General features: G+C 43.9%; 1 protein-coding gene across 9 annotated transcripts in view; it reads right to left on the bottom strand.

Annotated features, from left to right (window-relative positions):
* The window catches only part of Fmnl2 (formin like 2), a 280969-nt gene that overhangs the window by 18690 nt on the left and 236865 nt on the right, over positions 1 to 25414 (bottom strand). For 5 of the 9 annotated variants that reach the window (XM_021192149.2, XM_021192148.2, XM_029535828.1 and 2 more), the window contains 8 exons: positions 19616 to 19690; positions 15206 to 15316; positions 12899 to 13048; positions 10890 to 10991; positions 8803 to 9115; positions 8039 to 8245; positions 1998 to 2122; positions 1168 to 1370 (listed from right to left, as the gene is read on the bottom strand). In XM_021192149.2, the coding sequence (XP_021047808.1) occupies positions 1168 to 1370; positions 1998 to 2122; positions 8039 to 8245; positions 8803 to 9115; positions 10890 to 10991; positions 12899 to 13048; positions 15206 to 15316; positions 19616 to 19690 (1286 nt within the window). Of the gene's footprint in view, positions 1 to 1167; positions 1371 to 1997; positions 2123 to 3849; positions 3871 to 8038; positions 8246 to 8802; positions 9116 to 10889; positions 10992 to 12898; positions 13049 to 15205; positions 15317 to 19615; positions 19691 to 25414 lie in introns of all 9 variants that reach the window. The other 4 variants (XM_029535822.1, XM_029535827.1, XM_029535823.1 and 1 more) reach the window with 1 other exon arrangement.

Here is a 25414-nt window from a genome sequence, read left to right as displayed (position 1 = left end):
AGAGAGAGAGAGAGAGAGAAAGAAAGAAAGAAAGAAAGAAAGAAAGAAAGAAAGAAAGAAAGAAAGAAAGAAAGAAAGAAAGAGGGAGGGAGGGAAATAAACAAACAGAAATTACCCATTCACTAGTATGGTAAATGAGGTACATGAAATTATAAACAAGACTGCATAGCACATTTCAATACTGAAAATCAGAGAAGTTTGCAGAAGATTCTATTAGATAATGTCTTTGACTAAAGACAGAGCAAATAATTTCTTAGCGTTAGGTAAGATCATCAGTCAAAAACTATAAAGCATCAAATTATGAAAAATTATTTCCTAAAATATCAATAACATCATTTTGGCTACAAGAAGATTGGGAAGATTTTTCTAGCAGGTAAACAAAGCCATTACCTCCTGTGCAATTAATAAATAAATTGGGGGAAAAAAAGCCTTGTTTAAAAAACCAGAAAGTGGGCTGGTGAGATGGCTCAATGGGTAAGAGCACCCGACTGCTCTTCTGAAGGTCCGGAGTTCAAATCCCAGCAACCACATGGTGACTCATAACTATCCGTAACAAGATCTGACACCCTCTTCTGGAGTGTCTGAAGACAGCTACAGTGTACTTACATATAATAAATAAATCTTTAAAAAAAAACAAAACAAAACAAAACCAGAAAGTACTTAGATCCAAGAATGCACATTCTATTGTCATGGACTAAGAGCTGCATCTGTATCATATTTGTGGCTGGCATTGAACTCTATCATTCCCCAGATGCCCTCAAATATGGACTCAGCAAGTTTGGATGCGCTCGCTCCAGACCCTCCCGCCAGCTCTCCCTTTCTTCACGCTCTGCCCCACTCAGATCTTTCATGAGGGCCCTGTCGAAGGGGTCACACAACCAGAACAAGACAGTAACGCTGTTGCAATCCAGACCTTCATGTTCTGAGCTGACAAATGACAGGGGACTATGATGCTGCCCTGGGTCCCTTCTGGTGCAGTTCTTTGGTGTTAATATCTTAGTTCCACAGGAGCAACAAGAAGAGCTCTAAAGTGGGGGTACCAAGTGTTCCTCCATCTTTACACTTCTACTTTACCCCCCTACTTCTGTGCTCTGCTGACTTGCAACCTATTTTCTTCCTTAAACTGCGCTTGCTCGGATTGAGTTTCCCAGGATGCTGGAAACTTACCCATGGATAGCTTTACATATCTCATCGGCAGACTTCCCAGCTTTCCTTAAAGTTATGGCAAGATTCTTGGCTCGATTTGCTTCTAATAATGTCACTTTACTCGATCCCTTCTGTGTTATTTTCTGCTTGCTTGAAGAAAGATCAATGGCAGGACCTTGAGCTTTTGTCTTGAAGATTTCTTCGAATTCGTCCACATTTAAGTCCTAGGGTGGAGAAGGATGGCACTGTCAAGTCAGATCACACATTAAAACGAAGTCATTGTCCCTTAGCAGAAGCCTCGCGGTTTAGGCATTCCCTTAAGGAAAGACCTCCCGCACTGCTGAGAGCTTATTCCTGCATGGCTTACTGCAGCACTTTCCCTGTTGTTTTTAGAGTTCTCCTATCTCCCAGTCAGAAGTGAATGTCCAGAGAACTACTGATTCTAACAATGCAATTCAATTGCCTTTGATAACTGATTTACACAGATATCTACTACAAGCTAAATCCATGAAACCAGAGAGTCAGTACAGTTAGCGATTCCTTAACCAGCGCAGTTCACAAGTCTATCTCTGCTCTTGTAAATTAAAGGGCATGGTTGTGTCAGACATACATGTGGTGGCAAACACTGAAGATATTCAAAACTATTATCTTAATTTATTAGACACAGTTTTAGAACCCTCTTATAAAAAATCATGTCCAACTTAATTTTTTGATAGTGCAAGTCTAGTTCTTCACACTGGAGTACAGAAACATTAGATCTCTGTCACTGATGCTTGCCAGCAAGCAGGACAGCCGCCTTTGCTCTGCAGCACAGCATGCACCTCCAGTCTATAAGCAAGGAGGCCGGGTACCTCTAGGATCCGCTCATCATCAATTTCATTGAAGACTGTGCCGTTGATCTGATTGGGCTTCAGGGCAACCCAGTTGAACACTGGCATTCGGAACTTTGTCTTGATTGGCTTCTTAATTTTCACAGCTGGAGGTGTCAGAGATAAGAAAATTAAGTCCTGTCTGAAACCTTGTAATCTTTGGGAACATTAAGACAACAGTCCTTGCAGATGACACTTGAACGCTGGAGGAAGACGGCAAGAGGCACCCAGGTGGTGCTAATTACATAGAGAGTGCCTGGACTTGGCCAGAGCCATTCTAGGACCCCAGTTGGGTGCCTAATACTGGAGTATTATAAAAACTATCTAGGGGTTGAGGACAGAGTTTATTTGGTTTTACTGAGGCCATTAGACTATTGTTTTGTAAGTTACAATATGAGACAAGATAGCAGAGGTGGGGAAACTGCCTTGAATTCTGATGTCTTCTACTCTTGTTCCCAGGGTATATATTTATAAATAAGCTTTAAAGGGTGGTCTGAGACTGCAGGGAGGAAGGACTGCCTAACTAACCCACTAGGAATAACACATCAAGAATGATGCTCTTCAGCCAGGAATCTGCATTCCTGTGGGTACTTGCGATAAAGAGACTACACTGGCTGCGGAGGCATTTCAAATAGACAAGGAGCATCAGTGACCTGTATCAGAGAACTGTGCAGAGGACAGAGGGCCTACGCAGAGATCACAGTGACCCTCGGTAGTGCCACAAACCCTTCTCCCCCTTTTAAAGGAGTCAGTTATCTAAGCATCATCAGTGGGCTTATTAAATGTACTGAAAGAGAGAGGCTTGGATCTAATATTCATGGGCTAAAGGGAATTAGCACCTCTCATTTGAGAAAACAAACCTAAAAGATAACTGTTTACCATCCAATGTGTTATTATACGTCATACACAAGGCTTTCCAAACCACTTAGCTATATACACTCTCTCCACCTGCCCACTGTGAGCTTCCGCACTCACCATTATTAGCAGGTAAGGGGAGAGGAAGTTAATGCCTCTCGTTCCTCCAGAGTTACAAAGGCCATAGAAAGAGAAGGAGTGTCATCAGATAGATCCACACAGAAGCATGCAGCAACACAAAGACAGCTTTTGCCAAAACAGGCTTTTCTATCACCAAACGTGGCACCCTCATCCCCATTATCAACAGTATTAGATTCCTGGTCACACTTACGTTTTGTCTATACTACCCAGGAGAACCAATGACCTCGACAGGCAAAGGCTTTCTCTAATTGACCTTTCATCCAAATGGAGGGGGGTTGTGGTAAGGGAGATGGTGGGGGAAGTATCATTTCAACTCAAGTAAGGAAAAACTTCCTGACTTCAGCTAGGCACACAGTATAGCAGACAGCAGGGCCTATAGGTGTCGAGGACATATACTGTGACCCCAGGACTCAAGCTAAAGAAAGTAACTTTAAATGGGTGGTTGCTCCACACAATAGAGCCACAGGCAGTGGGAGGGTCTTGGTAAGGTATAAGGTACAGCCAACCGTTTTCTCTTATTTTCTTTATTTCCTTAGAATACAGTCAGAGTGGAAAGATTAGAACTGACTATGAAAACTGAATGCTAAGAAAGATACACGCCTCTATCAAGGGGAGGACTAGAACATGGCCTGTGAATCCAGGCCATGCCTGCAGGAGATGTACACATTGAGACACGTGGGCAAACCTGGAGTCACAGTCAGCCAACACCCAGACTAGCTGGAGACACAATGTCAAATGTAATGGCTCAAAGTAGGACGGAATGGCGAGATGTCAAGGCACAGGGTGACCAACAGAACACACAGGAAATATTCAACACACGTGGTGAGGAGCAACCTACAGAAAAGCTTGATTGGCCCATCTTTTGTGGAAGCAGAAAGAACAGGAAATACAAAATATATAGATATATATTAGATACAGTTAGAGTCGGGTGGCCCAGCAGTTCACTGCACTCTTAGCATAGAACTCCATGCCTCGTGGACACATTTCAGCAGCACAAAGCCAAAAATCCAGTCTCCTGCCTCTGAAGACTCACTCTGTGTTTTTGTTTATGTTTCTGTATTCCCCACCCCTCTCTGGGAGAAAGAGAAAACAAAACAAAACAAAATATTTCACTGTAATGGTCCCAAGCAGCCATAGGGAACTGTACTAGCTATTCCATAGGCTGTGAACAAGTTCTTAATAACACAGAATCAGCAAAAGTCAAACACTGAGAGGATTCAAGCGTATCTTCTCAAAGCAAAGCCAAGGCCACCAGCTGCACAGGCATTTCCCTGTGAGGATCCTGAGGGCAGCAGGTCACAGAACTCTGCACCCTACATTTAAAACACCCCCCCGAGTCAACAGTTTCTAAAAATGAAGTAGAAAATGCCTTAGCCCACGGGTGATCTACCTCAGGAAAGGAGTCAGGCTGTAGCATCTGACTTGGAGATGTCTTACATACGTTACTCGAAGATGTGAGGGACTATATCATGTCACCAACATTTTCTTTCTGAAGTCTAAAGAATTTTTTTAAACTAGAGATACACTATGGGACTTCCTCCTGGCTCCCTGCTGTGTCCACCCTTGCCCACCGCAGAGATGGATCCTGTCACAGTGGGCCTACGGGCTAAGGGGTTTTCCAGAAGTAATGGGATATTATTTCTATTGAGATATCCAATGTCCTCCACAGGCAGAGGCTTTCTCTAACTGACCCTTCATCCAAATGGTGGGGGGTTGCGGTAAGGGAGATGGTGGGGGAAGTCTCTTTTCAACTCAAGGAAAAACGTCCTGACTTCAGCTAGGCACAGAGTATAACAGACAGCTCTGTCTCTTACTTCTACTGAGATATCCTGATTCTCTCAGGCCTCTGGACTTCAGAGAGAAAAATCATTGATCACAAAGGGAGAATATTTTACAAAATCAGCTTCACGTAACTCTGAACTGGAAGCCAAACTAAGGATGGATAACAGGGAGATTAGAGGCCTGGCAGAAAATGCCTAATCCCAAATTATGAAACGCTTAGGACTTTGTAATCTTATAAAACAAGACATAGCTTGTAAGTACTGGCAGACATTTCGTGAGATAAGAGGACTTCTTCAGTGTTACCTACGGTGCTCTACTGTACAGAAGAACAGTGGACACATCGACCTGGGAGGCTCCCGAGAGTAATCAGCTGAGCACAGAACCCTGCACCATAAACTTAAAACACCCTAGAGTTAACCAAGTTAAAAATAAAGTAGCGCCGGGCAGTGGTGGTACACGCCTTTAATGCCAGCATTTGGGAGGCAGAGGCAGGAGGATTTCTGAATTCGAGGCCAGCCTGGTCTACAAAGTGAGTTCCAGGACAGCCAGGGCTACACAGAGAAACCTTGTCTCAAAAAACAAAGCAAAGCAAAACAAACAAACAAAAGAACACAAAACAAAACAAAATGAAGTAGTTGCACAGACTTAATGCAAAAAAAAAAAAAAAAAAGTTGCATGGCCATCCAGAGGAAAGGCACTTCGTCGGACTTGCAGCCTCGGCCTGCAGCCCACTTCCCTGCCAATGTCTTAGTTCTGCTTTAGCTCGTGTGAATGCAAGCGGATGCTGAACCACAGGTTAGCTTTTGCAATGGAAAAAGCAGCCGCTCCAGGTGAGGAGGCATGGTAGACACATCTCACAGAGAATGTTCATCCAGAGCTACAAGGAAAGCTTAATCAGTGGCCCAGGTGCGCAAGGCAACGGTGGCATCCACATTCAGTCACCAGGAACAGCCTGGTAACAGAGCAGATACCCAGAGGGCAGTATGACACTTGTTATTTACATTCAGAATCCAATAGCTCCATGGCGACTCTCCTCCACCTTTCCTCTTCCGAAGCAATAAAAATTCTAGAAGAAAGTGGTAAACATGGAAGATCTTGAAGGGTAAAAATAAGCCACAAATTTACCAAGAAATTGAAAAGGCATCTTTGTATCCTTGATAACTTTACAGATATCACTGCTAAAGTAGAATCTGAGGTGGGCAAATCTACATTAAGAAACATTTGGATGGCTGAAAGGCTTGTAGTCACTTGGAGAAATTATCCCTGAGGTGGGGGGGGGGGCGGGGGTCAGATAAAGTTGCTGAGGCAACCCTTGGAGGAACTGAGAAGTAGAAATCTTCAAAGACTATCCTATCCTTTAGGCTTGGCTACGACAGAGACCACCACAGCCTTGGAACTAGAGCAGGGGTTCTCAACCTTCCCAATGCTGTGACCTCAATAATAATACAGCACCTCAAGTTGTGATGACCCCCCCAACCATAAAATTAGTTCATTGCTACTTCACAACTCTAGCTTTTCTAGTTATGAATCATAATGTAAATATTTAATATGCTGGATATCTGATATGTGGCCCCGGATATCTGATATGTGGCCCCTGTGAAAGAGCTGTTTGACCCCCCCCAAAAAAGGTTGTGACCCACAAAGTGAGAACTGCTAAACTAGAGGGTAGCAGGGCAGCCACTCATAGTAACTGAGAGAGTTCAAGAACAGTACTACCTACCTAGTGCTACCTACAGGGACAGACAGCTACCTCAGAACAGAGCTACCCAGCATCACAGGGGTGGAAAGCCACCTCAAGGCAGAGCTACCCAAGAGTCCAGAGCGACAACTTCAGAACAGTGCTAGTGAATTGGTTCCTTTTTTAGTTTGTTTGTTATTGTCAACTAGACACAGGTTAAGCGTCATCTTGGTGGAAGAAGCATGAACTGAAAAAAATGCCTCCATTAGACTGACCTATAAGCAAGATGTAAGGCAATTCACTGATTACTGACTGATGTAAGAGGTTCCAGTGCATTTTGAGCTCTGTCACCCCTAGGTATAAGAAAGCAGGCTGAGCAAACCATGGGGAGCAAGCCAGTAAGCAGCATCCCTCCATGGCCTCTGCATCAGCTCCTGCCTCCTGCTTCCTGCCTTGAGACCCTGCCCTAATTTCTCTCCGTGCTAAACTAGAAGCGAAAAGAAACTCTCTCCTTCCCAAGTTGCCTTACTTATGGCGTTAATCACACAGCAATAACCAACAGCAAACCAAGACTGTCCTACAGTATCGCTGGGAAAGCCTCTCAATAGCAGAGCCGCCTGGTGTCACATGGGGGCAGCCTCTGAGCAGGAACTCAACCTAACTGCCACCTCAGAGGGGAATTACTTAGTATTGAAGAGGTTGCTACCTCCACGCAGGGTTACCCAGTGTTACAGAGAAAGCTACCCAGTAGCAAAGATTTCCAGCCTCAAAGCAGTTGTTACTCAGTATCAGAACAGAGCTCCGCAGAGCACAGGTGGCAAACTCAGCATGGTGCTACCCACTGTCACAGGGACAGGACCTCGGAACAACTCCAAACTCTCAGCGACACTCTGAAGTGGCTCGGGATTAAAGAGTAAAATTTCATGTCCAAGATTCAAAACTAGTAACTTATTTCAAGGCTTTGGAACAGTTCCCTTCCTCTCCCTCCCCTGCCTCCCTTTTATTTCCAGCAAGGCAGGGCACACCCTTACCTCCTGATGAGCAGGAGGACATGAATTATTTGGAACCTTTTCAAATCATTTAAAAAAAAAAAAAAATGCTGTTGTTCCCCTTGAAGCCTAAAACTACTGTGGCAAACCCTGCCGCCTGCAAATACTCAGGAGCCACGCCTGCAACTCTGCACCCGGCCATTGCTCAGCTGCCTGTTCTCCTCCACAGACGACACTCCCACTAACTTACAAAAGAACAACTCTCAATATGAGCACCTAGTTCAGAGCTTTGGCCACTATAGGGAAAGACCGGGGAAACCCTAGATGACAAGGTCAGAACTGCTAGGAAGAGTGTGACAAATGCTACTCATGTATGACAATTTCCCCTTCGCTGGCTACATTAGCAGGAATGTCCTTCTAAGGGACATGTACAGATGAGAAAGTTCCAATTGCTGAAAGAGCAGCTTGAGAGAGAGAGAGAGAGAGAGAGAGAGAGAGAGAGAGAGAGAGAGAGAGAGAGAGAAAGAGATATCAGGGTTTCACACACAAGCACCTCCATTCCCATCCCGTGTTCTCACCTGCTAATCCTGAGTTGAAAACCACTGTAGGTGAAGAAGTCCCAGGTAGAGGGGGTGCAGAGGGAGGTGGGGGCGGTGGCAGAGGAGGAGCTGGCGCAGTCTCAGCTGCAGGGCCTGGGAGTGGAGGAGGTGGAGGGGGAGGCGGAGGAGGTGGAGGTGGTGGGGGAGGAGGTGGGGACATAGGTGGTGATGCCGGTCCATTTTGTGCTGGAGAAAAGAAGAAAATGTCATGAGCACATAAAGCACGAGAAAACGGGGCCAGATGGCTCATCAGGTAACACGACTTAGATCCTGGGGACCCACATAAACGTGGAACCAGACCTGACTCTACAAAGGTGTCCTCTGATCTCAACAAGCGTACTGCAGTACACACTCACTCACACCCATGCATCACTCAAACAGAACAATAACAAGCAAATACCATTTTTAAATGAAGTAAAAAAGCATGAGAGAACAAAAACACAATGGTAGCATTTCCTTAATGAGAAACCGGAAAATATTATAATGTAAGTGACATGAAGAGTAGCTTTTGTTGTAATCTATCGTATGTTGTGTGTGTGAGAATGCGCGCATGAGTTCTGTGCCCAAACGCAGAGGCAAGGACATTTCCTCTGGAGTTGGCATTATAGGTTGTTGTGAGCCACGCTCTGTGGGTGTCGGGAGAGTGGTACACGCTCTTAACCACCAAGCCCTTCTCCAGCTATTCAAAATGGAATCTTGCTTAAGATAAGGGGAATCACTACTGTCCCACCAGGGCATCTTACCTGCTTCAGGTGTGTCTGATGACGGAGGTAGTGGTGGGGGAGGAGGGACTGAGGGTCCTGAGGTGGTGGCCCCTGGAATTGATCCCACATAGTTACCGACTGCTAGTTCTGACCCCGTGGACAACGTGCCAGAGGCCATGACTGGCAGTATAGCAATGTCCCCATCCCCTTTCTTCTGAATTTTAATGGTCCCTTGTTTCTCCAGTTCGTGAATCTTTTTTTCCAGGGTAGACTGTCTTTGAATGGCTTCTTCCTTTTCTTTGACCATTTTTCTTAACGTGTGAACTTGCGTATTTGCATCTTTGTAGATTTCCTGCAAAAAGAAGTCACGTTCAGGACACTGGCTTCACAGAACATCCCCACGTAAACCCGGGGAAGCTAACTGAGGGGAACAGGTGGAGAGAGAACACGCACGCAGGCATTCAGGAAACTGTGGGATTCAGCCAGAACATAAGGAATCCAATAATTATCAATTGAGCTAATAATGCATGTAATGTATTCTAGCGTTGGCTACTGTTAATGAAGTTCTTCCCATTTAATTAGTGGCGTTAACGCCACTTTCCCCGTAGGCAAAAGAGAACAGAACAGAGATGACTTTATCCACAAATTGAATTTGAAACATCCCATGGGTATCACCGTGGTTCAGCATGCCTTCTTTTACTAATTATAAAATAAAATATATCTGTAACTCCTAGATACACGCTGACTACGAAGAGACGAAAAGTCCCTAAATCTGACTTTGATAGAAATCAGACTAGGATTAAAACCTATGCAAAGGCTGGATGTGGTAAGGCACACCTTTAATCCTGGGACTGTGGAGGCAGAGGCAGGTGATCTCTGAGTTTGAGGCCTAGTTGTTTTGCGCAGTGATTTCCAGACCAGCCAGGGCTACACTCTGTGACCCTGCCACCAGAAGATATACAATAAGAAAGCAAGCAAACAAACTTTGCGAAGCCGGGAGTGACCTACTCCAGAAGCTGGCAGCGTGGCCGATTTCTCTGGCTCTTATGAAAGCGCCTTGACAGAGCTCAGGACAGCCATTGCTGGAACATCTCCCTTTTGGCCATGCATTTAACAAAACGACCCAAAGCTTCCCACCACTACTTACTTATCAAAGTTTATAGTACAGAACAAAGTTAAAATTCAATTCAGAGGCTGTCCTGGGTGCTTCTATTAAGAGTCCACGGATATTCTGGTGTGATTGGCTATGTGGAACTGAACTGACGGTCTGGGACCTGTAGTTCTCTCTTACCTCAGACTTCCAACAGGCAGGGAACATTCTTTCTTACGCCCTTCTATCATTTGTAAATCTGAGTGCTTGGACTTGAATGGAGTCCATATGCTACAACTTTGTCTTGATGCTGTGCCAGGAATATGCATCATAGAGCTAACTGTCAGACTATCAAACAGCACACACGGCCATGATAACCATCACATCAAATGTGCCATCACATCAGCTGTGGGTGTGAAGGCAAGCCATGTGCCTGACAGCCCTCCAGGCATACTGGCTTTATGTTCTGAACCGTCCCAAGTACACGGATGGTTCAGACCTCCATAAGTGCCTGACATAAGGCAAAATGGCAGGAAGGTAAAACAAAATGGCTAGGATTATATGATAATAAAATGCACTGGATTTTGGTGGATACCTTTACAGCTCACCTGCGCTGTGAACTGTTTCCATAGCAACCACCAAATCTGGTTTTGAGTAAAAGCAAAGTAAACACAACCAATGAGGCCTAAGTCCTAATGAAATTAAACAAGCAGAAAGGATTGAATTTGTGCTTCATTTCTGTTTATAACCACATGGAGGACCCACAGAATCAACTCAGCCTCCCCTAGATAGGAAACCATTGTTGCTCCCAATAGCTGTGATAAGGAAACAGGGAAGCTGGTGTTTATGATTATGCATACATGTGTACACATATAGTATGCGTACTTTGGAGGACCACCTCTGAAAATGGTTGCACTAAATACACTGCATCAATGCATTCCTCTGAAATGAGCATGCTTTGCACTGGACCAGCCTTAAACTAGAGTGCACCAAGTGCCCGGCCACAGCCATCTGGATGGGTGCTGCCTGCACTTACCCGGACGACATCCAGTTCCTTATTCCTCTGCATAAGTTGCTTTTCCAGTTCCACGATCTTGGACATGGCTTCGTTCTCCGTGTCCTGCAGCTTTTCAGACAACTGTGAAATTGGGACGAGGAGACGGAGTCACAACACAGATCATTCTGACCAGGACCTTGGTCCTTAGAATCCTATATCCCAGTCAACCAGGGACCCACCAGAGTCTTGCATATATTCCAGAAGTTATTTTCTGGAAACATTAATTTTTATACTACGGTTCTGAAGACATATCTGTTTCTATCAGGAGTGAATAATGTACAGGTGGCCTCAATAAAACCCATACAGCAGCCATTCAGTGAATATACATAGCCATCTCTCTCTCTCCATGTCCGGGAGCAAAGAGTAGGACAAATTAAGGTGAGGGAGAGTGGAAGGCCACCTTCCCACGCCTAACAAAGGATCATCAGGCAAAAGTCTCTGGAAAGTGTTGATCTGGAAAAACACGGCTGTAACATTTTAGGCAGCCAAACTAAGTACTATGGCTTTTTTCATCCCAAACTACCCAATAATGGCAATTATTTTTATAAAAATCAATAGAGAAAGGCTACACAATGCTGTTTGGGAGGGAGGGAGGGAGCCATGTGCCGAGTAGCCAGCTTTCATATAAAGTTCTACAATCAAGAAATTTCTGAGGCTGGTGAGGTGGCTCAGTGGGTTAAGAGCACCCGACTGCTCTTCCGAAGGTCCAGAGTTCAAATCCCAGCAACCACATGGTGGCTCACAACCATCCGCAACAAGATCTGACGCCCTCTTCTGGAGTGTCTGAAGACAGCTACAGTGTACTTACATATAGTAAATAAATAAATCTTTAAAAAAAAAAAAAAAGAAACTTCTGACCCCCCCCCATTGGACATAATAAGAGGCAAAGATATCCACTGAAGCAAGGCAGAAGATAGAGATTTACCGGGTAAGAGTGTGATTTCAAAGAGAGAGAAAAGGAAAAAGAAAAAGAAAGAAAACAAATCTCTTAAAGGAAACAACTGAACCTGTAAATGCTCTCCCTGAGCAGATGCCAACCAAGTCAATGCAGAGCTTCCCAAAGCGGGGGAACTTTGGGCTTACACACTTGTTTTAACTATGAGCCATGGGGAGCCCCGTTTTCACAGTGGTGGAAAGGGATAAAGTAAACATTCACGATACTCTAAAAGTATGGCGGGGCAACAAAACCACTCTGCAGAGAGAGAAATAATATCCTCACAAGTAGAGACAATTCACTTCACAGTAAAGGAAAGTTCCGGTCAAGTCATAATAAGAACTTTGTTTTCAAGAGCTCAGCGGGACAGCGTCTTCCTTACAGGCACGAGGCCCCAGGTTCACTAGTGGGCAACGGTAAAAGGAACAGCCCTCCTTTGCATGAGGTTTTGAAAACTACTGCTCTCCGTCTACTCTTCCATAGGAAATATGTTAACATCTCACAGCCTCTAGGTTAATATTAACTCCTTTGTGGTTAACAAAATTGCCTTAAAGAAGATCAAGACACTGAGAGGACTTGATTCTTCAAAGAAGACCACAGTTGACAAGACTCAGTGGTTTCCTGCAAAACGTCTACAGTTGGAATGAACGTGAGCAGAATCTGAGGCACAGCATAGACAGGAGCATGGAGATTTGTACCAGAGACTCGAGACAGCCCTATCCCCCAGGCTCTGAGGGCACTATGAGAAAGTGTGTCATCTTCAGAGACTCCTTCATGAGGCCGGAGTTCCTCTCTTCATTTCCCTCTAGAACTTAGACTGTCAACCCTCCTATTCTGTGTTGGCAACTAGGGTTGCCAGTGTGTGACTTTGGAGAAATGGGAACAGGAAGGTAAATGGAGACGAAGCAAGGGCTTTGTTCCTTCTTTAAGAACCTAGATGGCTTCTATGAGCTCTGCTCATTTCTACACATTAGATCCTTCCACTTCCTCCCACAAAAGCTAGCATTAGCCCATTCTGGCCCCCAGTACATTTCCCTCTCTGAGATGCAGTTACATGAGAGATATTTTCTTCCAGTTCCTCCACCCGCTCCAAGGCAGCATTCTTGGTTTCTGCGTCTTCCAACAGAGCGCCCACATCGAACACGTTGTCCAGGTAAGCCTGAATCTGTACTTGCAGCTTGTCACTCTCTGTGTGTTTCAGCTTCTAGAAACAAAGATTCCAGAAAAGATAGGATTAATTATCTGTGGATATAGAACATAATTTCCCAACCCACTACACAATCTGTTACAAGTAGCCTACCTTTCTCCACAAGAGTTTAATACATCCTCCCGAAGAGGATTGCGGCATATTCCTATGAAAAAGGTATGACCATACTATTTCCTAGATACACACACACACACACACACACACACACACACACACACACGAGAGAGAGAGAGAGAGAGAGAGAGAGAGAGAGAGAGAGAGAGAGACAGCCTTCAAACACTTGCTACTCTAAGCTAAAACATTTTTTATGTAAGTAAAATCAAAACCACAGAGACATTAAAGGAGGGTTTGAGATGGAATAACTACAAGCCCTGCGAAATCTAAGGGGCGTCTAGGGAGAGGTGACGGTGGCTAGGAGCAAGATAGAGTTAGCTAGGAGTCATCGATTACACTCATACTTAGCTTTAGCACATGGACAGAACTCATCCTGTACAATTCCTTTCCTAAGACAGTGCCTTGAAGGAACAGCTCAAGGCTCCCCAAAGCATGAATCAGAAAATGTCCTCCAGTTCACTATATCCCAGGCCAAGGATACCAAAGTGACCCAGGAAGCTGTTTTCCTAGTGGTGCCAGAGGCCTAAGAAATCAGTTACTTTTCCCCAATGAGAACCACACATTATGACTTTCTCTGGGAACTGTGAAGCCAGGATAATACCTAGAATATGGATGATGCCAATAAGTGAATGAGCATATCAACAATCACTTGCAAAGGAGGCTGTCTTTGCAAACAAATAGAAAATTTGTCTATCAGAAGCATATAATATTATTCTTCTAATGACCTCCTCTATCCATCAGGGTCCAGAGCCAGGAACATAATTGGCAAAGTATAGGGTTGGAGGGGGCACGGTATTTTTTTAAGAGAAATCTCAGATTACATGATTTCTTAAGAAAAATATATTTTCTCTTAGGTTTAACAGTTTAAATTATTTTAAACTGGGTATATTCCATCTTATTTTGAAAGTCAAGAATGGAACAAAGAAATGGGAATCTAGAAATCTGCTGAAGAAGAACAGGTAACAGAGAAGCAGCGAGAAGGGACTTCCCCAAGGCTGGCAGTAACCATCGGATGTGCACCAATGCCACTAGCTGCTGTGACAAGCTAGAACCCAAAGCAAGGCCACAGAAAACTGAACCTAAGCCAGGGATGAGGGTCACACTCCGGATCTTCATTCAAGTACAGGAAGAAAGAAGAAGACAAACCCCAGTCCCAAAGCATGCCAGAGGGGTGGAAAGGGGTCAGTGTAGCAATACAGTCAGCCCTCCAGTAAGGTGGGTGCAAGGTGTGTAAGGTGGGTGCAAGGTGTGTAGTTTCCTAGCAGTCATGGGTGACGGAAGTTTGACACAGCCCAGGGACAGCCTTCCATTGCTTCCATATCTGGAAAGCCCTGAAATCTAGGCAGCGATCCGTGGCCTTCCATCAGGACTCTTCCAAATTCAACTGCACTATTCCCATAGGAAAGGGAAAACACAAGCTTCTGGGAGCACCACATACACTTTCTGTTTCTTTATTGGAGACCTTAGGGAACTGGCTGGGTACATCTGCGTGGTAGAGAGAGAAAGAAACTAAACTCCTTTCACCTAAGAAATGAAAACCTGTGGTCAACAGCAGCAAGCACTCTAAGCAGAATCTAACAGCTTCAGGAGGAAGTCTCTCGTGTCCCTTCCTCATTGCTTCTTAATACTCTAGACATTAGCTCATTCGCCAACAGTCTTAGCCGGATGTTGCCTGCTCAGATGGCATCCCAAGAGTGCCCAAAATAAAGACTGTGTTCTCCAGTGTTGATGGAGGTCGCAGTGAGACTTGACCCAGACAAAGCTCAAAAGCAAAGGCAGGCTGCACCGGTGTTCCCAGAATTTTCTGACTCCAGTATTAAAAAGCTGTAGGCAATAGACACACAGACGGTCCAGGAATTCTGTAAATACTCCAGCTTGGCAGGCAAATTGGATCATTCAAATTGGATCCCTGTAACTAGCATGGCAATTGCTGGACCACATAACGCTTTAGGCATTCTCTAGTTACTAAGGAAACGAACCTCTGAGAATAGGCGATGAATCCATTCTTAAAATGACACCAAAAAAGATAGCTATACTTACATCCAAGTATTCATCCAGGCCTAATTTGGTGAATTCATATTGGAGATGAACTCTGAAGTTCATGTCTTCTACTGAATGGACTACAATATTAATAAACTGCATAGAGGCCACCTGAAATGGAATTTTCAAGGGGTTAAATTGGTTCCAAGTGATTTTTCTCAAAAGTATATCCAGAATAGGCGCTTCATTTCACAAGTTCTAGTTCACCACTTCCTTTTTCCTTGTTTTAATGTCAGTAAATCTTCAAGAAAAATGAATCTTATAATTTTAAATTAAAAGAAATCAAACAGGCACCACAATTAGACACCACTTCACAGTCACTTAGAATAGCTATAATGTAAGAAATACACACACACACACACACACACACACACACACACACACACACACACACATATGAATTACTTTGGCAAAGATGTAGAGAAAACCAACCCTCATCCATTGCCTGTGAGAAAATAAAATGATACAGTCACTTTGGAAACACCAGCTACTCAAAATATTAAGCACCATGTCTGCTGTCTGTTCTAGTAATTCAATTACCTAACTAAGAGAAATAAAGAAACATGGCCACATAAAAATCTGTACACAAACATTCATGACACCACATATACCAATCAAGTGTGGAAAAACATCAACGTCCATCACTTGATGGATAATCAGAATGAGGATACCCATGCCATGGACCATTCTGTGACAATGAAGTGCTGCTGCATGTTATAACATGGATGAACTTGGAACATCATGGGAAGTGAAACCATGCCTGGGAAAAGGGACCAGACCATTGTATGGTTCCACCCATCTCTAATATGCAGAGAACCCCAACCTATAGAGATAAAAAGTAGATTAGCAGATACTTAGGGCTGAAGGGCAGAGCACATGGGAAACAGCTTTTAATGGCAGAGGGATTCTTTTTTTTAAAGATTTATTTATTTACTTTATGTATGTGAGCACACTGCCTCTGTCTTCAGACACTAGAAGAGGGCATGGGATCCCATTACAGATGGTTGTGAGCCACTGTGTGGTTGGCTGGGAATTGAGCTCAGAACCTCTGGGAAGAGCAATCAGTGCTCTTAACTGCTGAGCCATCTCTCCAGCCCTCGGCAGAGGGATTCTTTGTTCTTGAGACAGGGTCTCTCTCTTTTTTTTTTTTTTTTAAAGATTTATTTATTTTATGTATGTGAGCACACTACCTCTGTCTTCAGAGGTACTAGAAGAGGGCATGGGATCCCATTACAGATGGTTGTGAACCACCATGTGGTTGCTGGGATTTGAACTCAGGACCTCTGGAAAAGCAGTCAGTGCTCTTAACCGCTGAGCCATCTCTCCAGCCCGGCAGAGGGATTCTTAAGGGGATGAGTGTGGTAATAATTAAACTGTGAATGGTTAACACACACCAAATCATACACTTCCATGGGTGAAGTAGATGCATGCAAATCTAAGTTTAAGAAAGCTGGAGAGGTCATGCAGGTACAAATTAACACAGAGACAGAGATCATATAAAATATGAAACTTAATACAAAGAGGAGTAATATTCAAACAATGCAGAACCTCGCCATGAGGTAATTACTTCAAAAATTCACTTTGAGCTCTATCCTACCAAAAGATAGTAACTGATCTTTCACACCATCCTTACGTGGATTTCCTAACTGCTAGTTCATAAATGCCTTGGATATAGTGCTTTTTACCAGAGATTGGCCCTAAGACCTGTCTCAGAAAAAAAAAAAAAATCACTCTCCAGTTTAATAAATAACGGAATGAACTTCAACAGACCAATAGTGTTTTCAACAATGCCCATCTATTGATGGGAACAATGACTTACTCATGTTTGCCTCTATGCAAGAGTCAGCAGAGGCTTTGGGAAGGAGGGGAAATAATCAGGGATTCGTATTCACAGCACTTGGAAAACCCCTTAACCCCACCCCTCTACGCATGCCCCCTTGCTTCTGAAAACAAGTCTAAATGATGCGTTGCATTCCACCACAGCCTGCGAACCACGTGCAGTGCACACAGATGATAACCAGCATGCAGTGACACATGGCACACCATGGCCTATATACAGGGAAGTCAGAACCTCCACAGGAGAGTTAGTACAGTGGCAGGAAACAGGTTCTAGTCTGTTTGCAAATGGCTCACATGTTAAGGGACTTAAGTAAGATAACTTCATCAGAAATGAAGCAGGCACCATAAATGAGTGAGGTGGGCAAGGTACAACTCAACAAATTGCAGAGAAGAATTTTTGATGTTGTTGTTGTTGTTGTTTTCCCTTCGTTTTTTGAGACAGGGTTTCTCTGTTTAGCCCTGGCTGTCCTGGAACTCACTCTGTAGACCAGGCTGGCCTCGAACTCAGAAATCCGCCTGCCCCTGCCTCCCAAGTGCTGGGATTAAAGGCGTGCGCCACCACGCCCAGTGTGTTGTTGTTTTTAACACTAAAGAATTAGGGGCTCCTTGGCTGTAGTAGCTAATACTCCAATAGCCAAGAGGAAGGGCCTAAATATAGCTGGATACTTTTAATTTAAAAAAAAAAAAATCAGGGGCTGGAGAGATGGCTTAGCAGTTAAGAACACTGACTAATTCTCCAGAAGTCCTGAGTTCAATTCCCAGCAACCACTTGGTGACTCACAACCATCTCTAATGTGATCCAATGTCCAGTTCTAGTGTGTCTAAAAACAGTGACAATGTACTCATATACATAAAATAAACAATTCTTTAAAAAGAAAAGACCAACTGTCATTTTTCATGTATCATACGCACAGATTTTCACAGAAGAAGCCATCATGTACAAAGCAGGGCCCTGTGTGGCCTCAGCTTGGGCTCTGCCACATTAAGGAGGTTTCTCTAGAGAAGGCACTCGAGAGACGCTCACAATGAGCCACTGCCTGGGGCTTATCACACACCAACCAATTCCTTCAGCATCACTTTGAATGACCCCTGATCCTAATGACAAGAATAAAAACTCACTGTAAAAGCGACCTTTATTTTCCCATTTTATACTCTAAAAAATAAGTTTAAAAATAATTATCACAACATCTCCGGGCCTGATACCCTCCCACACCCCACAGCCTTCCTGTCTCTCAGGAGATCTACAGTAACCAGGGACACAGACAGGAGTCTAGCATGACTGTCCTCAGTGAGTCCCTACAAACAGCTGACTGAGAAAGATGCAGGTACTTACAACCATTAGACTGAAGTTAGGAATCCCTATGGAGGAATTAGGAGGAGGATTGAAGGTGCTGAAGGGGAGGGTGATCCCATAGGCAGACCAGGAGTCTCAACTAATCTGGACCCGGGGGAGATCCCAGACTGAACCATCAACTAGGCAGCATACACGGGCTGGTCCGAGCCCCACCACCACCACTCCCCAGCACCTATATAACTGAAGACTGCCTAGTCTTGGCTTCAATGGGAGAAGATGCGCCAAAATGAAGAGGGCTGGGGAGAAGGGAACCCACTCAAAGGCAAAAGGGATGGGGAATGGGGTGAGGAAATGGGTGGGTGGGACCGGGAGAGAGGGGCAAAGGCTGTAATGTAAATAAATAATTAATTTTTTAAAATTACCACATCTAAGGGAACAGAAAAGCTCTATAAGGGATTTTATCATCCTGATTTTAAAGGAGCTGAAACTAAGATTCACATAAATCTAAGAAATGAGTCTTACACAGAAAACCTAATATGTTTCAGGCCTTACAATCACTGTAGATTCTAATGAAGATGCAACCGAGCAGCCACAGCAAAGGCTTCTCATGCAAGAACTGTCAGGATGCATGCTCTGAAGGCAAGTGCTCCGCAGAAGGAATGCCTGGGCCCACAAGTTTCCTAGGAAAACTGAACTCAGTCAAGGATAAGGACAGGGCTGCACTGGAAAGGAATGGCTAAGGTAACCTCATGAGGAACTCTGTCCTGAGCCCAGAATGAAGACTTAGGTGATAGAATTCAGAAACACCCCGGTGTCAGCCACAGCAGAAAGGAAGCCACAAGAAGAGCCATCAACACTGTCTCCATCTAGGATGCCAGTGGTCCAGTCAGCAAAGCCAAGCACTTTACTGTGTGAGCATGTGGTCTAGAGAGGGCACTAGAGCGAAAGGCCAAAGTCCCATCCAGCTGAGGCCTCTATGCAGGGTCACCTTGGTGGCTACGGAATTCACACTAAGTCATGACTTCCTTTTCCCAGCCATGTGACTTTCCCTCTTATTTGTTAAATTATCAGCATTTCTGTCCTTTAATCAAGTGAGTAAAACCAGAAAAAGCTCCAGAAACTGACCTTCAGATAAAGAAAAACTCTAGAGCAGATAGATCACTAACCTCATTTGCCTGAGCCTTGTACTGTGTCCACTTGACTGTGGCGTGTGTTTTAGAGGAAAGGGGGCTTGAAATTGAGTTTGCATTGTTGAAAGGAGTGCCAAGATAACTCACCATAAAATCTATGTTATTATCTTCATTCCTGAAATGTTCCATCAGCTTCTCAAAACGCTGTTTTTCTCCGCAGACCTGAAACACACGTGGTTATCGTGCATAAGACATTACAAACAGAAGCATCCCAAACTTAGCTACAGATACTTTAGGACTGACAATTATTTTCAGAGTATTTTTTCTATCTCTCTTACACACTCTTTACTTTTCTTCAAAGCTAGCTAGCCACCAAATAGCTGTATGAAGCAGACCAGATGTGGGTGCGTAGTTTCTGTTCTGCATGGTTTTCATGTTAGCAGATGTGTTCCTCCTTCGGGGTCTTTGCTTTTCCCTGAGGATTTTAGTATGCATTCACAATACAAGTTCACAAAAACTGGCTGCAGATTCCTATATTACCAACATGCGCTCCAGACAGAGATCCTAAAAGATTTAAATAGTTTTATATTTAAACTCCTTGTAAGGAAGACTGACCATGCTCTTGTGTCTGTCTCAATTAAATAATTTGAGTGCATGGCATAATTTCCCATGATTTATGGAGTAGCACCCCCAGAGACCTCAACCACACACATTTTAGCTCAAATTGATATTTACATTGAACATGTGAAATACTCAAAACTGCGGGGTCCTGGGGAACGTTTCAGCTACATGAAAGTTAAAGACACTTAGTAAAGAACAGTCAAACATTTACATCAAAATAATACCTCTCTGCAGACTCACAAAATCAAGGATGAATTTTAATTCTCACCCTGTCCTTGGGTAGCTTTGTTGAAAACAAACCTTATATCCACTAGTTAATTCACTCAGCCTTTGGAGAGTGTTCAGTTGAACTATACACATGCTAAATTAGGCTATATATGCTAATGACTAAATACTGTGATTTCATGTGTGATCTTAGGGATATCCAGACTAAACCTCAAGAATTCCCCTAAAGTGGCATTTCATAATGTAATAATGCTGCTGTTTAATTCATGTTAAATCTATATAAACATATATATTTGAGAATGAGAGTCCCATGAAGATAAAAATGTCATCTATTTTACTTCTGTTACATTTTCAGCATCTAGGATGATACTTTGCATATTATAAGGCTCAATATTTCTTGAATTGTACTGAATAGGAAAAAAATTCTATCAGAATACCCTTCATAAAAGATTATAGACTTACTTTAAAAAAAAATTATTTATCTTATGTATGTGAGTGCTCTTTCACTATCTTCAGATACACCAGAAGAGGGCATCAGATCCCATTATAGATGGTTGTGAGCCACCATGTGGTTGGCTGAGAATTGAACTCAAGACCTCTGAAGAGCCATCTCTCCAGTCCTGATAGACTTACTTTTATTTGCCATCACATTTTAACATGAAATAAAAATTCTTTGTACATGTTTTATGTGTAATATGTGTTATATATGTATATATTTAAATAATTCCAAGAGTTATATACATCTTTGTGATATAAAACTAGTCAAGATGGTGAGATAACAGGTGCTTTTCTTTACAGACAATAGAAGTAACACAGTTTAAAGTAGATCACTGTGTCTTTACACTGGTGTTATTCAGCTTCCTTTTGAAAGATAAGACACAATTATAAAGAGAAATAGGTTTTCTTCCACTTGTGGAAAGTTTACACCAAGATCAGCTGACTCTATAGCTTTGTGTCCCTGGTGCGTCCCAAACATCACAGTGTGATCACCTGTGCTCAGGTAGAGCAAAATGTTAACACTGTAAACTCGGAAGTGAGCACCAGAAGGGACCAGCTTCCTGCATTCCTCTTTGGGGCTACCCACAAGGACCTGAGAGACCTACCCTTAGGCCTGTGGTACCTCTGGGCACCAAGCCTTTAGCATATGTACCTTTGTAGGCATACCAGGTCATACCCACAGAAGACTATCGATGAGCTTCCCTGGTTCCCTTTTCTGCTCAGTCTGGTGTGGGTAGCAGTGAGTCTCATTTAAAAACCCTGCTTTCTGTCCCAGCAAACAGGAGCTGGGTCTGCTGGGTGTGCAGTTAGTCCTGCTACAGTAAGAGGATCTCTGTGGAAGCCCTGCTAGCTCCCCCCCCCCCAGGGTTTCTCTGTGTAGCCCTGGCTGTCCTGGAACTCACTTTATAGACCAGGCTGGCCTCGAACTCAGAAATCCGCCTGCCTCTGCCTCCCAAGTGCTGGGATTAAAGGCGTGCGCCACCACACCCAGCTGGAAGCACTGCTAGTTTACGAAGCTCTCGAATGACTGAGCTTTGCAGTCGTTATTTAAGCTTGACGTGTCTCTCCTGGGCCCCTGTCATACCCCAAACTCTGCTGTGCCCACATCAGTTCAGCATCCATTTATTCTTCCCCCACAAGGGGACTTGAGGCTCTTTCCCAACTCTCTCATTTGGTGTATGACCCTGCCAAGGGTATAGTCATTCGTAATTGAAAGACATCAGTAGAAGGAAAGGGTCCAGCAGTTCCTGACCATACTCCAACAGTCTTGAAGCTGAGGTCTTTTACAGAGCTTAGCCCTGGGCTCTGAGTCACTGAGGGTGGGAGTAGCCAATGAGGGTCACACGAGCTGCGAGGCTCTGTTTTGTTTGGCTGTGGAAGATGAGGGCTCCTTCCTCATCAGTTATGCGCCAGCTACACTTGTGGTTTTCCAGGTTTGCTGGTACACCACCAAGAGCAACACTACATTTCCATTTTGAGGTTGTTTCCAGGAATAGGTGTAAAGCGAGTCAGTAGTACTGCCTTTGTGTGGGTGCCATGGATACAGTCAGTGCGTTGGGAAAGATAATGCTCTCCGACCTTGCATATTTGGTTTGGACTGCTTGATGTCTACCATGTCAAGCCTCCCAGGACAAAGCTGAATGCTTGTCAATTATCTGATTCTCCAAACTGGGAACTCGAGTCCTGCATAGCACACATGGGGGAGAGCTGTTTTTATATTTTATTATTACAGGTTCTTTTTTAGAACATAAAACTCTTCTGGGTTTGGGGTAAAGAATGTCAAGTCTTGTCAGGAGCCTCCATATATAGGTAGACTCATCTCAGACAGCCAGGGATTTCAAGGTTATACTTGATCTTGGTAAATACTGGAGCTGCAGAGAAGGGCTCCTTTCTGTAGAAGGAAGTTCTAGTAAGCTCTGAGTCATGTGGCTTCATCTTCATGGGGACACACCACATTCTGGAATTCTTCATATGATGTGGCTAATTCTGACTTGGGCAAGAAATTGTGCCATTTATTTTCTCCTTCAGATTTTGGGTGTTAATCATGCATTATCATGGGTGGTTGAGGCTGTAGCTCAATTTTTATAGTGCCTGCTTAGCTTCCAGCAAGTCCTGGGCTCTGTCTCTAGCACTCCATAACCTGTGTGTGGCAGCATTCACCTGTAACTCTGCTATTAATACTCAGGAGGTAGCAGCTGGAGGACCAGGAGTTCAGGGTTATCCTTGCCTCTATCCTGAGTTCAAGGTTAGCCTGGGATACAGTCTCAAAAACCAGCCAAAGGGACCTCCACCTAAAAAAACAAAGCTTGAAAAAAATTCATCTCATATCTCAGACTAGGTATATGGCAAGTGGGTTTCTGTGAGTTCTAGGACACCCAGATAGCCAAGCCCTTTGGGGGAACCAGAAGATCATGCGTGGATCTCAGACACTGGAGCAAGAAGCTGTGATATTGAAGTTGACTTGGAGACCACAAGATGTTAAAGCTAACAGGGAGTGGAACCAGACCAGGAGAATCCTCATCAAAGATGAAAAGAGTAGAGATCTGAAGGCTACTTTGACATTTCCCACAGAGATGCAGCTTGGAGTCTGCCCGGCTGGTTTCCTGACTTTCTTTGGGGATAACAATTAAGTGATTTGATAAATCTCAGGAGAGACTTTGAACTTTGGACTTATAACATGGTTAAGACTGCTATAGACTATGGAGACTTTAGAAGTTGGACTAAATGTACTTTCTTACTATGCTATGGCTAGGTATGACCCCCATAGACTCATATGTTTGAACAAGCCTGTGGGAGCAAGGGAATTGTATACGATGGTTTAAGGTAATGCTTGGCCCAGGGAGTTGTGCTATTAGGAGGTATAGCCTTGCTGGAGTAGGTATGGCCTTGGAGTAAGTGTGTCACTGTGGCCATGGCTTTAATACCCTAGTCCGAGCTACCTCGAAACCAGTCTTCTCCTCTCTGCCTTCAGAACAAGATGTAGAACTCTCAAGATTCTTTATGCAACCCACACTAAAACACACGCACAGAAATTAAGTGTGGTGTCTTTAGGTGCCTGACACCGAACATCTGGATGTCTGGAAACATCTGGAACTGACTGAAGTTTTCACAGGACTATTTAGTATTAGTGAAACATCAGGTTCTCAGTCACGTGTCTCTACAGACCTACACTTCATTAAGAGAAAGAGAAAGTTGAGGACATTACAGAATCTACCCATTATTACTTTATTGGAACGAAGTAACATGGTTCCATTTGAAAGTGTCCAGTATGAACATTTCATTCTTAGACTCTAAGGAGCCCTCAGCAGGTCCAGTGAAAGGTCTGCGTCTATCACAACCCTCATTTGGAGGCTGTGTATCAAGTAAGCGGTCCTGGGAGCCAAAGGGAGCCATATCCTAGAGCAGTGGTTTCACTGGCAACTAAGATGTCAGTAACCATCAGCCTGCTGCTGTTAGCAAGAGAAGGCAACAGATGCTTCTCAACTACAAATAACTATAAAATCAAGGCTGGCTTCATAAATCCTGAAAAAAGAAAATAGAATTTTTGTTCTCTAGCAGGCCCAAAAGGGGAGTCTATTCATTCAGTCACAAGAGAGACTGCCTTGCAATGGTGCTTTCCTTCAGGGAGCTCCGTGATCTCAGGGACTTACTGTAGCAAGAAAAACAAAGAACTGAAAATAAGCCTGTCCACACAGCAAGAAGGAAACACATAAGCCCTTGATTTCTATATAACTAAGCCAGAAGTATTCGCATTTAGTCGTCAAGCGCGAGTACATGGTGTGTGTGTGTGTGTGTGTGTGTGTGTGTGTGTGTGTGTGTGTATAAGTTGGACAACAACTTGTGGGAGTTGGTTCTCTCCATGATGTAGGTTCTGGGAATTAAGCTTAGGTAATCAGCTTCGCAGCAAGCACCTTTACCCACTGAGCCATACTGCTGCCCCTCCCCCAATGTCCCTTTTGTTGTTGTTGTTGTTGTTGTTGTTGTTGGGGGCTGGTTTTTTTTTTTAGACATGGTTTCTCTGAGTAGCTCTGGCTATCCTGGAACTTATTCTGTAGACCGGGATGGTTAGAACTGAGAGATTTGCCTCCCTCTGACTCCTGAATGATGGGATTAAAGATGTGCATCCCTACCACCCAACTCCAATCTGCCTTCTTAAAGCAGGACCTGGAATTCAGCAGTACAGTCTCCAGCTCTGAAGATGAGAAAGTCCACCATGCTCCCTGAATTGCCTGAACTAACAGCTTGGGGGTAGCAGCCCTGTTACTGTATAACCCAGGTTTAAAGATCCCACCTGATGGGAAAAAGACCAACCACTTCTGATCTCACAGCACCTCAGTGCCAGCATTGTTTGACCTTAAAGATACAAAGAGGGACGACTGTACTAAGCAGGACTCCACAGGGATGGGTGGGAAGTGGCTACACTATCAGATTGAAGTCTGTGGTCTGGAGTTGGAAAATAAGTATGTTTGCACAATTCGGGTTGATTAATTTATTCATATGCGAATGACTTACTGGTGTCTTGGTTACTGTTCTATTGCTATGAAGAGACACAGTGGCTAAGGCAGCTTATAAAAGAAAGCATTTAGTTGGGGGCTTGCTTGC

This window comes from Mus pahari, chromosome 3, assembly GCF_900095145.1.
Source record: "Mus pahari chromosome 3, PAHARI_EIJ_v1.1, whole genome shotgun sequence".
Taxonomy (NCBI): Eukaryota; Metazoa; Chordata; class Mammalia; order Rodentia; family Muridae; genus Mus; species Mus pahari.
The sequence above is the reverse complement of the archived record's forward strand: the minus strand, read 5'-3'. Positions and strand labels throughout refer to the sequence as shown.